At 41.0% G+C, this 13,499-nt stretch overlaps 1 protein-coding gene across 1 annotated transcript in view; it reads right to left on the bottom strand.

The window, feature by feature from the left end:
* The window catches only part of LOC126259236 (zinc transporter 5-like), a 240,826-nt gene that overhangs the window by 94,303 nt on the left and 133,024 nt on the right, over window positions 1-13,499 (bottom strand). The window contains exon 4 of the mRNA XM_049955858.1: window positions 1,663-1,820. Within this exon, the coding sequence (XP_049811815.1) occupies window positions 1,663-1,820 (158 nt within the window). The remainder of the gene's footprint in view (window positions 1-1,662; window positions 1,821-13,499) is intronic.

Below are 13,499 nucleotides of genomic sequence, written 5' to 3'. Positions count from 1 at the left end.
AGTACTGGATATCATGGCTACAGCTCTAAAGCGAAGCTAACCACAAACTGCCCATGATATTATATGACTGTAACCTAAAACACATGTGTTTAATGTATTAAGAAATTGCTTGAAAAGGCTACACAATGTCACAGCATATAAAATAAAAATAAGTGAGATATAAAAAAACAGTCACTTCAAGAAACTAATTTCTTTCAAGGAGTATATGAGACTTTTCTGAAAGTACTGGAGAGACCAAGAAATGCTATCAATGTCTAATGCCCTTATGATTGAGGAATTTTTTTATGTTCATCTTGTAACAGTGGAGAGGAGGCAACATCTGCTCAGTATAAGTGAGATGAACACAAGGGCTAAATGTTTCCCTGGCTAAGAGGATCATGGCCTTTGGAGAACAGGTAAGTGGGTGATGGGACAGGGCTCCATCTTGTTTACTGTGTTGAGAAACAGTTCCTAACAGTGGATGAACCAATCAATGACACAGAATGGCGGAGAAATTAAAAACCACTCAAGTAAAGACCCATAAGCTTATCTATTGTTCAAAAATGATGGAAATTATGAACCAGTCTCACGTTAGAGATACCAGAATAGTCTTCCATATGGACCTCTGAGAGGAGAAGTATAGAGCTACAACAAAGGATAAAACTGGGATAAATGTAGAATAGCAATGCAAAATGCAAAATCAATGAGGAAAATGACAGACTGGAAAACATAACTACAGTTGGACACATTATTGTTGAATGAATTAAAGATGAGCAAACGCAGATGGGCACACAATGTTTCAGCAACTAGGAATATACTACAATTCTCTACCTATCATTCCATAGGGACTGCAAAGACCAAATTATTTTAAGCACAAAGGCATCTAAGCAATCATTCTTCTCAGGCTCAATATGCAAATGGAATGAGGATAAAGTCCTAATAAGTGGTGCAATGGAAAGTACCCACTGTCATCCACTTCACTGTGGTCTGTGGAGTACAGATGTAGATGTAGGAAAAGTGTCTGGCAGCATTATTGATACTGCAACACTGGAGATAGCTATGCAGCTGGGAGCAGTCACTCATATGGAAGCAGCATGTTGCTGCACAGGACAAGGTGAAGGTTTCATGGGCTGTGTTGCATCAAATGAGCACGGGCAATTGCCTTGTACTGCAGATAAAAGAATACCACCACAGTACTGGTCACTTGTGGTATTATGGCTACAAAGCTACCAACCTACGAGATCTATCACACCAGGTCAATTATGCCAATGCTACTGAGCTATTCGGACTGCACTTGTGAACTCTACTTGGACTGTTGGTGACTTTGCCACTGACTTCTTTTGACTACGAACTGATTTTTGAAGTTAAGAGACCCTTGTTGCTCTCCCAAGAGACCATCGGTGCTCATTCTTGTAATTTATTTGAATTTTATCCTTGCACAATAAAGTGCAGCAGCTGACAAACATTAAAACTTCAAGAAACCAAGTTCTTTCACATAATCTATATAAAATAGTATTACAATGTATTTCAGTATCTGGTATTTTGGAATTTGTGTGACATTGAAAGGAAGGAAATGTGATAAGAGAGACAGACAGAGAGAGAGAGAGAGAGAGAGAGAGAGAGAGAGAGAGAGAGAGGAGGGAGGAGAGAAATATTCATACAACAACAAATAAACTTTTATACCTTATGATCTGCAAGTCCAAGCCAAGAACCAATGCCAGAAAACAAATGACTATGTCCAGAATTTTGCTCATTTTCGTCATGATCAAGAAATATTAAGGTTAACATTGCAGCAAGGAAAAGTACACCACCACGAATAACTGCTGGTTTTGCACTGCCACCTGTAACATAAAAAGGAAACTGAATATAAGACCAAAATGTAGTAATGAAAAAACCTGTTTACTTATACACATTCATTAAACAGAACATACTAATTACAGAAGAAATTAAAAGTAGTGCTAATTGTGTATTTCCCTTAGCTAGAAAGGAAAAAATCACTTTCACAAGTTAAGATAATCAATTTATTATATATTCCCTGCAGAGAGGTGAGTGCTGAAATATAATGTAAATATAATAATTACAGTTTTAATAAATAAGTAAATGCCCTAAACGAAATAGAGTTACAAGAAGTATTTAAAATGTAAACAAAAAGGAAGACAGTTACAAAACTGCAGAGACTGGAAAAATGAAAATCTGTTAAATAGTTTTAATCTGTCAGATAGGTCAACATCAGCTACCACATTGCCAAAGAATTAAAAGTTTCATTTCAGTACCGCAGAACACTAAATATACATAAAAAGCAACATCTATGTAAATATAGTGTTTAGAGATAAGAAACTTGGTGGTGCACAGGAAGGTACCAACAATTTACATGCATCAAAAAAAGTTTTGCATCACCTCGGTTAAAAGAGTTCCGGAACCTGTACAGAAAATTGGAATAGAAATCAACATAAACATCATTTCCGCCCTTTTTATTGCTCATTGCTCATGAAAACCACACACTGCATGTTGTACCACCATAGAGTGAGACCTTCAGAGATGCTGGTCCAGATTGCTGTACACACTGGTACCTCTAATACCCAGTAGCACGTCCTCTTGCATTGATGCATGCCTGTATTCATCGTGGCATACTATCCATAAGTTCATCAGGGCACTGTTGGTTCAGATTGTCCCACTCCTCAATGGCGATTTGGCGTAGATCCCTCAGAGTGGTTGGTGGGTCACGTCGTCCATAAACAGCCCTTTTCAATCTATACCAGGCATATTCAATAGGGTTCATGTCTGGAGAACATACTGGCCACTCTGGTCAAGCGATGTCGTTATCCTCAAGGAAGACATTCACACAAGATGTGCATGATGGAGGTGCAAATCGTCATCCATGAAGATGAATGCCTCGCCAATATGCTGCAAATACGGTTCCACTATTGGTTGGAGGATGGCATTCACATATCTTACAGTCATTATGGCGCTTTCCTTGACCACCAGTGGCATATGTCAGTGCCACATAGTGCCACCCCAATACAGAAAGGAACCTCCACCTTGCTGCACTCGCTGGACAGTGTGTCTAAGGCGTTCAGCATGAATGAAATACTATTATTAATATAAATAAGTGCTCTGGGTGATTTTAGATTCAAGGTTTGTCTCCAATTCCTCTAAGACCTGATGCACCCCTTTAAGTAAGTAGGATTTTTGGAAAAATGTTGTGTCTACATCTTGTCTCCCCAGAAGTTGTCCTCTGGCAGCAGTTTCTCCCTTACTGTGCAGCAGGTTTATTCACAAAACTTCCAACCACCAGCTTGCTGCCATGTGGAATAAACTGGGATCAAAGACCCAGGAACATGTAGTGGATATGTACAACTGTAATAAGATCGATGATAAATTATGGGGGGAAAGTAGAACAGAGGGTGACTGCTAAGAAGCTTGAGAAGATTCAGAGAATGGCCTGCCTAGCCGTAACAGAGGGAAGTAGCAGCACACACACTGCTGGGATGGAGAAGATGATGGACATGCCCAGTTACATCCTTGGATTACAATGGAGGTAGTGGCAGGGGTATGCAGGTTAAAAACGGGAAAAAAATGGAAATCTTTAGGATATCCAGAATACCATATGAATGTAATGAATGTGGCAAATATAGGAACGGTTAGCGAAATGCTGGCTGACTACACAATAGTGACATAAGTCTGATTGTTGAAAACAGACAAAGGTGCTGGTGCTGGGGTAAGTGAGGTAGAGCTAAGATTAAAGAACACAGTCTCTCTATGGGAGCTCACCACATTTAGTCTCCAGTGCAAAGCATTGGAGGCCAAAAAGACACAAAATATTTGGGTCCTTAATTCCTGAAGAGACTGTCTGACAAAGGCCTTATAAAGGAACTAATACTACCCTTCAAGAGTACCAGCTGGCTTTACTAGCATGACGGGTAAAGATACCATAGAACAAACTTGGTTTTGGAGTGGGCAACAGGGGACTTGGAACACTATTGTTTTGTGTTCCTGATTAAATCAAATCAAAGACATCTGAGGCAGAGTTAAATGCTAGAGACAGCAGAAGCTAACATCTAATAATGCAAAAACCTAAGGGTAATGACAGTGTCAATAAATGAAGAAAACACAAAGTGGAGCAGTGAGCTCTAGTCGCATTTCTGAGGGGATTATCCATTTAAGTTACACAATGACTCAGAAAATAGTTTCCAAGAACATTACAGGAAGTGATAATCTCATTCACAACACTGGGACAGATTGATGATAAAACTGACCTACAAATTAGAAAAGGATCTTCAGAATGGAGGTAGTATCTTATAACTGCACCTTCGCATTTGCAATGAATATGTGGGGAACCACTAAGCAAGGGCTGTCATCAAACAGACACTAGCAGGTACCTGCACAAAGTACAGCAACATGGAATAGTTTCCATGGAAATACCAAGGGTTAAATAGAGACAGCAGTGCTGCTGCCACTGGACATCTTTCCCTGTCACTGTGACTGGGGACAGTGACAGATTTCTGTTATTCAGCATAACCACGGGGCAAAGAGGAAAATATTTACTCTTCACCAGCTCATAACATGTCAACTTTGTGAGAATCAAATGTATTAATGTGTGTTTCGAGCAGTTCGTTTCAAATAAAAACACTGTATGAAATACTGCATGGTGCATGAAAACCACATCTGGCTGCACCTACTGGAAGCTCTGTTTCCTCCCCGATCTATTTATGGTGGCACTGACGGTCTCCTATGGGAACAATACATCATGGGTTTTGAGACCTTCAAGAATTTAGCAATATTCCAGGTAAAATATCAGCATTATGTTGCAACATATTACAATGGATCTATCCTGAAAAAGTTTGTGTAATGATTATTCATGAACAAACCTCCAAAATGAAAACATCTTGTACAGTAATACAAAATCCGTTAATTCGGTCATGCGGGACAATGCATGATACCAACAGATTCCAAAAAACCACGCGAAAAAGTGGAATTTTTCAGGGGGTCATATCTCAGGTTCTACTGATCACAGAGATAAGCAGTCAAGTGTTTTGGATAGCCCTTAACCTAGTAGACATTTGCATACCTTTCAAAATAACAGGCAAATTGTAGCTATACTACAATACAGGGACAAAATTTAAACACTATACGCTTTCCAGCTACACAAACTGAGCAAACTGGATGGTTCTTTTGCATTAGATATGGTTGGTTGGTTGGTTGGTTGTTTTGGGGAAGGAGACCAGACAGCGAGGTCGTCGGTCTCATCGGATTAGGGAAGGATGGGGAAGGAAACCGGCCGTGCCCTTTGAAAGGAACCATTCCAGCATTTGCCTGGAGCGATTTAGGGAAATCACGGAAAACCTAAATCAGGATGGCCAGACGCGGGATTGAACCGTCGTCCTCCCGAATGCGAGTCCAGTGTCTAACCACTGCGCCACCTCGCTCGGTGCATTAGATATGGTCTAGAGTGGGCCTTACACAGCTGAGAAAACCCCGAAAAAATCATGATTTTTGGGTATAAAAAGTACCAATTGGGTGGATGGCCACTTCTATAATTTCTATTCATGGGAATACGGTGTTCACAGGGAACATGGAAACTTTTTATCTTTTTCAGTATCATTATCCACTGCCAAGATAAGAGATTACATTATATGGAAAACCACAAAGTCAGTTTTTAGTCACTTTTGCACCTTGGGTCGCAGTTATCTAAATAACAAACCATAGAAAACAGATCAAATTTCCACTGTATATTCTTTAGTCATTTATCTAGGAACACCACTTTCCTGTTAGTGAAAATCTTTACACTTTATCAAGACACATGCAAACAACCATGATTTTTGGGTACCAAAAGTACCATTTGTGCGGATGGCCACTTCTATAATTTCTATTCATGACGAATCTTTAAAATTTTTACCATATGCTGTTAGGATGATGTTTTTGGGGAACTTTGAAACTTTTCTGATATCATTATCTGTTACCTAGATCCAGAGATTCAAAGTTACCAAACTTATGCACATAAAATACACATTTAATATCCAGCCTGAGGTGTAAATGGAATTTTAACTGACATAATGAACACATGGCGAGGGCTCTGCAGTAATTGCTGGAATTCTAAGATCATCATTTCTTCATCAATAAAACTTTATGGCATGCTTCCTTTGTATAATGTGCACTTCATGCCTATACAGGCTGTTTTGACCTGGAAATTATTCACACCTGGTAGCTTAAGCAACAACAAAAAATTACTGTTTCAAATGAAATTCTCTGTACTTGCTAACCAAACACCAAATTTCTTGGTATACCGTAGGTATAGTCTGAGAATATTGTGCATTTTTATGTAAATTAATGTAAAGTGAACTTGTGTTGATGGGATTAAATTTTGTTTTAACCTTGCATTATGCATACTTATTTTTTGTTTAGATATCTCAAAGTATGTACATGTTTCGAAGAAAATAAATAAATTATCAAAACATCACTGACCTACAGAATTCGTTTTCATAAGTAGCACACCCTGCTGTAACAGGGAAGAGAAGGGAACCAGCTGAAAAATCCTCCCATCAGAGCACAAAAAAGCAAACATGCTCTTCTTGAAAATATTCTGACAGAAAAGTGGATAACCAGCCGCCTAAATCCTCATTTCACCATTCTAAACAAAAATTTTGTCATGTGAACATATTCACACTTTTTGTGTTGAGAGTAGCAAAGAGATAGCGACAGTCAAAGAGAGAGGCAGGAATGAAGGTGGGAGAGAGAAAGTGGCAGTGAAACAAAAAGATAGAGGGATAAAGATGACAGCAGTGGGAGCCAAAGAGGGGAGACAGTGATGGTCGGTGAGAGACATGGCAGTAAAAGAGAAAGAGAAATGGCTGGAGATAGTAGCAGTGGGAGAGACAGAGAGATGGATGGAGATAGTAGCAGTGGGAGCAAAAAAGAGAGAAGACAGTGGAAATGAAAAACAGAGATTAATGCAGACCATACAGAGGCTTGGGGGATCTGGAACCACCCACACCCACCCACCCACCCACCCACACACACACACACACACACACACACACACACACACACAAAACCCCAAGCAAAGTGTCCCCAAGAACATGAGTAGAGAGGAGACAGTGGCCATTGAAGAGAAAGACTGCAGACTATACATGAGGAAGAAAGACAGTGACAATGAGAGAGAAAAAGAATGGGTCAAAGACAATGGCAAGGGGATGGAGAGACAGTGAAAGTGGCAGAGAAGGAGAAAGTGATAAGGAGAAGCAAGAGAAAGGGAACAAGATACTGACAGTGAGACAGACAGACAGGAGAGAGCGCCAATGAGAGAAAAAGGAGACAGTGGGAAAGAGACAAACACAGACAGAGACACTGAGAGGGAGATGGTTAGTATGAGGCTTCATTACAAAGAGAGACTGGATAAAAGAAGTATTGTTCTACGTTCAAGGTGTGCAAACATGTTCTCATGCCAAGATTTTTGGTGAGGAAGGTGAAATGAGGATTGAGGTGAATGGTTCCGTACTTTTTATACCTCTGGTGAGTCAAGCAAGGAAAAATTATAACACTTCAGAAAAGGAATCACTAAGGGTAATCTATGGAGTAGCCTATTTTCACTGTTATTTGTATGACAGATAGGTCTCAATAGTGACTGACCACGCCATATTAAAGTGGCTCCTCAATTTGAAAGACTCCAACAGTCACCTCAGGAGATGTACATTATGGCTCATTGAATTTGATTACTAAATGTTACATCATCCAAGTAAGAAGAATAGTAATGCTGATGGAATAAGTCAGAAACAGTTGGCAGTGGACTAGTCAGCTTTTCCACAGCAACTGGCTTGGGACACAGAAGAATGGCCTTGACTGTTAACATTTTGCATTGCTTAAAGTTAGGAAGAAAATACAAAAATTTAAAAGTAAGTAGTCAACAGACATAGATGAGGTTCAGTCTCTGTTCTGAAGGCATGCATAGGTGGCATACAAGCCCCATTAAAAAACATAATAAATGAGTCCTTCAGTACAGCTATTTTTTTTGGAGTACCTTAAGCATGTAAGCATTGTACTTTTATTGAAGAAAACAGAAAGTATGGAAAACTACAGGCCTGTATCCTCAAAAATAAATGAATCATCATGATGTGAATATAATAGAGGGAAACATTCCATGTGGGAAAAATATATGTAAAAACAAAGATGATGTGACTTACCAAACGAAAGCGCTGGCAGGTCGATAGACACACAAACAAACACAAACATACACACAAAATTCTAGCTTTCGCAACCAACGGTTCCCCCTTAGGGGGGAAAAAGGACGGGTATACACTCGCGCACACACACACATATCCATCCACACATATACAGACACAAGCAGACATATTCTAAGACAAAGAGTTTGGGCAGAGATGTCAGTCGAGGTGGAAGTGCAGAGGCAAAGATGTTGTTGAATGACAGGTGAGGTATGAGTGGCGTCAACTTGAAATTAGCGGAGATTGAGGCCTGGTGGGTAACGGGAAGAGAGGATATATTGAAGAGCAAGTTCCCATCTCCGGAGTTCGGATAGGTTGGTGTTAGTGGGAAGTATCCAGATAACCCGGACGGTGTAACACTGTGCCAAGATGTGCTGGCCGTGCACCAAGGCATGTTCAGCCACAGGGTGATCCTCATTACCAACAAACACTGTCTGCCTGTGTCCATTCATGCGAATGGACAGTTTGTTGCTGGTCATTCCCACATAGAATGCGTCACAGTGTAGGCAGGGCAGTTGGTAAATCACGTGGGTGCTTTCACACGTGGCTCTGCCTTTGATCGTGCACACCTTCTGGGTTACAGGACTGGAGTAGGTGGTGGTGGGAGGGTGCATGGGACAGGTTTTACACCAGGGGCGGTTACAAGGGTAGGAGCCAGAGGGTAGGGAAGGTGGTTTGGGGATTTCATAGGGATGAACTAACAGGTTACGAAGGTTAGGTGGATGGCGGAAAGACACTCTTGGTGGAGTGGGGAGGATTTCATGAAGCATGGATCTCATTTCAGGGCAGGATTTGAGGAAGTCGTATCCCTGCTGGAGAGCCACATTCAGAGTCTGGTCCAGTCCCGGAAAGTATCCTGTCACAAGTGGGGCACTTTTGCGGTTCTTCTGTGGGAGGTTCTGGGTTTGAGGGGATGAGGAAGTGGCTCTGTTCATTTGCTTCTGTACCAGGTCGGCAGGGTAGTTGCGGGATGCGAAAGCTGTTGTCAGGTTGTTGGTGTAATGGTTCAGGGATTCGGGACTGGAGCAGATTCGTTTGCCACGAAGACCTAGGCTGTAGGGAAGGGACCGTTTGATGTGGAATGGGTGGCAACTGTCATAATGGAGGTACTGTTGCTTGTTGGTGGGTTTGATGTGGACAGACATGTGAAGCTGGCCATTGGACAGATGGAGGTCAAAGTCAAGGAAAGTGGCGTGGGATTTGGAGTAGGACCAGGTGAATCTGATGGAACCAAAGGAGTTGAGGTTGGAGAGGAAATTCTGGAGTTCTTCTTCACTGTGAGTCCAGATCATGAAGATGTCATCAATAAATCTGTACCAAACTTTGGGTTTGCAGGCCTGGGTAACCAAGAAGGCTTCCTTTAAGTGACCCATGAATAGGTTGGCGTACGAGGGGGCCATCCTGGTACCCATGGCTGTTCCCTTTAATTGTTGGTATGTCTGGCCTTCAAAAGTGAAGAAGTTGTGGGTCAGGATGAAGCTGGCTAAGGTAATGAGGAAAGAGGTTTTAGGTAGGGTGGCAGGTGATTGGCGTGAAAGGAAGTGCTCCATCGCAGCGAGGCCCTGGACGTGCGGAATATTTGTGTATAAGGAAGTGGCATCAATGGTTACAAGGATGGTTTCCGGGGGTAACAGATTGGGTAAGGATTCCAGGCATTCGAGAAAGTGGTTGGTGTCTTTGATGAAGGATGGGAGACTGCATGTAATGGGTTGAAGGTGTTGATCTACATAGGCAGAGATACGCTCTGTGCGGGCTTGGTAACCAGCTACAATGGGGCGGCCGGGATGGTTGGGTTTATGAATTTTGGGAAGAAGGTAGAAGGTAGGGGTGCGGGGTGTCGGTGGGGTCAGGAGGTTGATGGAGTCAGGTGAAAGGTTTTGTAGGGGGCCTAAGGTTCTGAGGATTCCTTGAAGCTCCGCCTGGACATCAGGAATGGGATTACCTTGGTAAACTTTGTATGTGGTGTTGTCTGAAAGCTGACGCAGTCCCTCAGCCACATACTCCCGACGATCACGTACCACGGTCGTGGAACCCTTGTCCGCCGGAAGAATGACGATGGATCGGTCAGCCTTCAGATCACGGATAGCTTGGGCTTCAGCAGAGGTGATGTTGTGAGTAGGATTAAGGTCTTTAAGAAGGATTGAGAGGCAAGGCTGGAAGTCAGAAATTCCTGGAAGGTTTGGAGAGTGTGGTTTTGAGGAAGAGGAGGTGGGTCCCGCTGTGACGGAGGACGGAACTGTTCCAGGCAGGGTTCAATTTGGATAGTGTCTTGGGGAGTTGGACCATTAGGAGTAAGATTAGGATAATTTTTCTTCATGACAAAGTGATATTTCCAGCAGAGAGTACGGGTGTAGGACAATAAATCTTTGACGAGGGCTGTTTGGTTGAATCTGGGAGTGGGGCTGAAGGTGAGGCCTTTGGATAGGACAGAGGTTTCGGATTGGGAGAGAGGTTTGGAGGTAAGGTTAAGTACTGAACTAGGGTGTTGTGGTTCTAAATTGCGTTGTTTGGAATTTTGAGGTTTTGGAGGGAGTGGAGCTGGAAGTGGGAGATTGAGTAGATGGGAGAGACTGGGTTTGTGTGCAATGAGAGGAGGTTGAGGTTTGCTGGAAAGGTTGTGAAGGGTGAGTGAGTTGCCTTTCCGGAGGTGGGAAACCAGGTGATTGGATAGTTTTTTGAGGTGGAGGGTGGCATGTTGTTCTAATTTGCGGTTGGCCTGTAGGAGGATGCTCTGAACAGCCGGTGTGGATATGGGAGAGGAAAGATTGAGGACTTTTATTAAGGATAGGAGTTGACGGGTGTGTTCGTTGGCTGAGTTGATGTGTAGGTGAAGGATTAGGTGGGTGAGGGCAATGGATTGTTCAGTTTGGAACTGGTATAGGGACTGATGGAAAGAAGGGTTGCAGCCAGAGATGGGAACTTTAAGTGTGAGGCCTTTGGGGGTAATGCCAAATGTCAGACAAGCCTGAGAAAATAAAATATGGGAGCGTAATCTGGCTAGGGCGAAGGCATGTTTGCAGAGGGAATGTAAATAAAACTTAATGGGGTCGTTGTGGGGGTGTTGTGAGGGTGACATGGTATTAGAAGGTGGGAAGTGTAACATGAAGTTGAAATGAAAATGAAAAATAAAAATATATGGGGAGAGATAAAGGTGAAATAGAAAGCAACTGGAGATCTGGTATGAAAAAAGGCGAAAAAGTGTTGGTTAAGTTGATAATGTAAGTTTTTTATGTCGATAAATCCCCTTCCTCCTTCCTTTCTGCTTAATGTGAATCTTTCTGTTGCTGAATGTATGTGATGTATTCTATATTTGTGGCATTGTGATCGTGTAAGTGTATTGAGTGCTTCTAGGTCTGTGTTACTCCATTTCACTACTCCAAATGAGTAGGTCAGTATTGGTATAGCATAAGTATTTATAGCTTTTGTCTTGTTTCTTGCTGTCAATTCTGTTTTCAGTATTTTGGTTAGTCTTTGTCTATATTTTTCTTCCAGTTCTTCTTTAATATTTGTATTATCTATTCCTATTTTTTGTCTGTATCCTAGTTATTTATAGGCATCTGTTTTTTCCATCGCTTCTATGCAGTCACTGTGGTTATCCAATATGTAATCTTCTTGTTTAGTGCGTTTTTCCTTGACTATGCTATTTTTCTTACATTTGTCTGTTCCAAAAGCCATATTTATATCATTGCTGAATACTTCTGTTATCTTTAGTAAATGGCTGAGTTGTTGATTTGTTGCTGCCAGTAGTTTTAGATCATCCATGTATAGCAAATGTGTGATTTTGTGTTGGTATGTTCCAGTAATATTATCGCCATAATTTGTATTATTTAGCATGTTGGATAGTGGGTTCACAGCAAGGCAGAACCAGAAAGGACTTAATGAGTCTCCTTGGTATATTCCACGCTTAATCTGTGTTGGCTGTGATGTGATATTATTTGAATTTGTTTGGATATTAAGTGTGGTTTTCCAATTTTCCATTACTAAGTTTAGGAACTGTATCAATTTAGGATCTACTTTGTATATTTCCAATATTTGTAGTAACCATGAGTGGGGTACACTATCAAAAGCTTTTTGGTAATCAATGTATGCGTAGTGTAGCGACCTTTGTTTAGTTTTAGCTTGATATGTCACCTCTGCATCTATTATCGGTTGCTCTTTACAACCTCGTGCTCCTTTGCAACAGCCTTTTTGTTCTTCATTTATAATTTTGTTCTGTGTTGTATGTGTCATTAATTTCTGTGTAATGACTGAAGTTAATATTTTGTATATTGTTGGCAGGCATGTTATGGGGTGATATTTAGCTGGGTTTGCTGTGTCTGCTTGAGCTTTAGGTTTCAGATAAGTTATTCCATGTGTAAGGGTATCAGGGTGTATGGGCCTGCAATGTAACTGTTAAATAATTTAGTTAGATGTGAATGTGTTGAGGTGAACTTCTTTAGCCAGAAATTTGCTATTTTATCTTTTCCAGGGGCTTTCCAATTGTGCGTAGAATTAATTGCTCGGGTAACTTCATGTTGCAAAATTATCACTTCAGGCATTTGTGGTGTCATCTTGTATGTGTGTGTTTCTGCTTGTATCCACCATGCATGCCTGTTATTCTGTACAGGTTTTGACCATATGTTGCTCCAGAAGTGTTCCATTATTGTTCCATTACATGTTGTTGTTGTTATTATTATTATTATTATTATTATTATTATTATTATTATTATTTTACTATCTGCATATGGGGCCGCACCTTTCTGCAACACATACTAACAGCCAAATTGTGACTTTGACAATTGATGACATAAAATCATAACAAGAGTCTTCCGTCATAGTAGTACTAATTAATATAATTTTTCTTCTTAATTGATTTTTCTATTCGCAGCATACACAGCTTGAATGAACATTAGCCTGAGTCATTCCAGAAACTATCAGGTAAAAAAGAAGCAAATGAGAAGTTGTTTTATGAGCATCATACATTTTAATACACAGTATCTCATCAATATTCCTATGCAAAAGAATGTATTATGAACGTCCGCTCGTAGTTTGGTGAGGTGGCCTGCCTTATAAGCTGAGGTGATAAAAGTCATGGAATAGCGATATGCACATATACAGATGGCAGTACTATCACATACATAAGGTAAAAAAGGTCAGTGAATTGGCGGATCTGTCATTTGCACTTAGTTGATACTTGTGAAAAGGTGTCAGACGAAATTATAGCCACATGGCATGAATCTACAGATATATGGCTCCAACTACATACATGGGACATTCCATTTTGGAAATCATTATGGAATTCAATATGCTTGGACTCACAGTGTC

The sequence above is a fragment of the Schistocerca nitens genome, chromosome 5 (assembly GCF_023898315.1).
Source record: "Schistocerca nitens isolate TAMUIC-IGC-003100 chromosome 5, iqSchNite1.1, whole genome shotgun sequence".
NCBI lineage: Eukaryota > Metazoa > Arthropoda > Insecta > Orthoptera > Acrididae > Schistocerca > Schistocerca nitens.
The sequence above is the reverse complement of the archived record's forward strand: the minus strand, read 5'-3'. Positions and strand labels throughout refer to the sequence as shown.